The 3,036-nt window shown below is 56.5% G+C and overlaps 1 protein-coding gene across 1 annotated transcript in view; it reads left to right on the forward strand.

The window, feature by feature from the left end:
- The window catches only part of SYNGR3 (synaptogyrin 3), a 17,735-nt gene that overhangs the window by 12,019 nt on the left and 2,680 nt on the right, over positions 1–3,036 (forward strand). The window contains exon 3 of the mRNA XM_015643168.2: positions 1,492–1,634. Coding sequence (XP_015498654.1) covers positions 1,492–1,634 — 143 coding nt within the window. The remainder of the gene's footprint in view (positions 1–1,491; positions 1,635–3,036) is intronic.

The raw sequence follows: 3,036 nt of genomic DNA on the forward strand, positions 1-3,036 counted from the left end.
TGAGCCATCCTGTTGCTCCCATGGTGTGAATCAACCTTTGGGAGCTGCTCTTGTTTCACCTCTGGGCTTTTGACTTCTGAGCTACCCCCAGTGTGATTCTCAATGCTGAGGTTGAGTGCAGGGCTTGGAGCTGCCTCCCATGCCAGGAACAGCTGCAGGTAAAGCAGCAGGGGAACAGAAAATATCCCTGAATTTAAGGGTGACCTTTAAGGAGTAAATCCCAGAGGTCTCATCTAATGCTGGCAACAAGTCACTGTCCCCAGGGGAAGTGAAAATGCTTATGCAGAGATCTGGGTGGGTTTGGTGACAGGAGTGGCTGTATTTGGTGACGTGTCTGTAATTTGGAACAGGAAACCTGAGTGATCCTCCCTGCAAGGCAGCTCTGATGGTTGGGAATTCCCAAAGAATGTGGAAATTAGGAATAAATTCTGAATTTAAAGCCTTGAGCCCTGTACCTCCAGCACTCAGTGTGGATGCTCCCAGGCATTTTATGTTGTATTTAGGGATAACTGGCAAGAAAAATGGGAATAAAAGGGAATAAGGGAAGGTTCTCCTCTCCCTGCAGTCAGACAGGGACTGGCAGCCTGGCTGCTCATCCTGCTGTGCTGATGATCCCTGGAAGCTGCTGGGAAGCTCAGCATTCCCAACATCCACGTGTGCACTGACACCAGAATCCGAGGCATCAGGAATGATGGAGACCCTGAAAACAGCACCATGGGAGGGTCCAGATTGTGCAGCTCCTCTTCCCAGTGCTGGAAAACACCTCTGCTGCTGCTCCTGTGTGCTCCTGGCTTTTCCTCTCCTGTTCCCGGAGCTCCTTGGCACCGGGCTGGTGGCTGGGGATGGAATTAGGGCAGCTGCAGCCGTATCTTGCTCAGCCAGCTTTGCTTCCAGGCAGGAATAATCAAATAATCACCAGAGTGTTTCTGCTCCGTTCCACAGGCCCAGGGGGATTCTCTGCAGAGCTCTCACGTGTCCTGGAATCAGGGAATTACAGACTGGTTTGGGTTGGAAGGGGCATTAAAATCCATTCCATCCCAACCCCTGCCATGGGCACAGACACCTCCCACTGTCCCAGGCTGCTCCAAGCCCTGTCCAGCCTGGCCTGGGACACTCCCAGGGATCCAGGGGCAGCCACAGCTGCTCTGAGCCTCCCCACACTCACAGGGAAGAATTTCTTCTCAGTATCCAATGTAAATCCACCCTCCTTCAGCCTAAGGCCATTTCCCCTTGTCCTGTTATTCAGTGCCCTTGTGAAAGTGCCTCTCCAGCATGTCCAGGGAGGATGTGCTGTCCCTGGGGGTCACTGAGATCACATTGAGGAGTAGCTGAGCTGAACTTCAGGCAGGCAACACCAAGATGACCCCACAAGTTTCCTTCCACCTCTGTTTTTGTTTTTCAAAAGCTCCTTTTGGGCCACGGCTCCCAAAATTCCCGTTCCTGTTGGAATCCTGGCTGGTCTGTGCACTGACCAGCTCTGTTTTCCTGCAGGTTTCCTGGCCTTCCTGTGGTTTGTAGCTTTTTGCTTCCTGGCAAACCAGTGGCAGAGGACGACGCTGACCAGGGGCTTCTCGCAGGGCGCGGACGCGGCGCGGGCAGCGATCACCTTCTCCTTCTTCTCCATCATCATCTGGGTGAGGGCAGCCCCGGGGCTGGGGGGGAACTGAAACCTGCCCTGGGTGGTGCTGAGCTGGAGGGGGGTTTGGAGAAGTGATCCTGGGGCTGCAGGGGACCCTCCAGGCGTGGAGCTGGTGGTTATTTACCAGGGAAGCGTCAGCTCGGTGCCCTCTCACTGGGGAATTCCAGGCTTCCCTTTCTCCCGAGGCTGGGAGGTTTTATTCCCACTGAAAACGTGTGGCCAGGCATGAGCTGCCCTGCTTTCAGAGCCTCCTCGGAGCCCCAGGGTGGCAGAGAGTCCCCAGGAGCAGAGCCCTGTGCTGAGCACGATGCCTGGGAGGTTTTGGGAGCTCTCATCAGCTCCCTCCTGGGCCAAGCCACACTGGCCCCTCTGCCATCCACCTGGGGAAGGGGCTTGTAGAACCTCCCTTTGCCCCCAGTTCTGGCTCCACCTGGGCAGAGGGATTTCAGGCAGGGCTGTGTGAAACCCACCCGGACCCAGCTGGCTGGGGGGCTCCTTCTCCAGAGGCTCTGTGGAGAGGCAGGGATGTGTTACCTCCTGCTCTCCCCCGGCTTTTCCTGAGCACAGAGTCCCGGGATGTACTCTAATTCCATATTGCCTTCAAAGAATTGGGGCAAAAGCCAGTCCGAGGCTTCCAGCAGCGAGCCTTGCTCCAGTTCTCCCCCAGTTTGACTGCTTTATGATTATCCCAATAAATCTCTTTTAATCCCAGCTCTTCCCCATCCTCGGCTGCCACAGGGAAGGGCTTTGGGTGGGATGTTCCCCATCCCATCCCATCAGCATCTGCCCCCTCCCCGGGAGGGCAGTGGGGACACCAGCCCCCTGTCACATCCCAAAGGATGGCCGGGATGCTTGGGAAGCCATTCCTGGCTTCTACAGGCGTTTTTTAGCCTCCTCAGCGCATCATTTACAAACTAATTGAATTGTTAATGAAGCCTCCTGGAATGAGCGCGGGGCCCTCCCGGCTTTGCCGCCCACATTTCCCACCGTTCACAACCTCAATTCCAGCAACCTGGAAAAGGGTGAAGGAGTCTCGGCAGAACTGACCCATTTTCCTGGGCTGGCACTCGCAGCTCTCCCTCCCCACAGCAGATGCGTTTATTTGGGCCAGCAGTGCCAGATCTGCACAGCCAGGGCAGAGCTGTGGGGGTCACCCTGTCCTGCAGAAATGGGGGTGCTGGGCTGGGCTTTGGGGCTGGATTAGCTCTTGGGTGTGATGGAGAGGGGTGGCAGCTCCCTGGGGGGCTCTGCAGAGAGATGTGTGGGGTGCTGGGGGGATGTGGGGTCTGGAGGGGTGTAGGGTCCTGGGGAGGTGTGAGGTGCTGAGAGTTTGGGGGATCCAGGGAGGAGATGGGGTCCAGGGGGTTTGGGGGATCCAGGGAAGAGATGGGGTCCAG

The sequence above is a fragment of the Parus major genome, chromosome 14, assembly GCF_001522545.3.
Source record: "Parus major isolate Abel chromosome 14, Parus_major1.1, whole genome shotgun sequence".
NCBI classification, from domain to species: Eukaryota; Metazoa; Chordata; class Aves; order Passeriformes; family Paridae; genus Parus; species Parus major.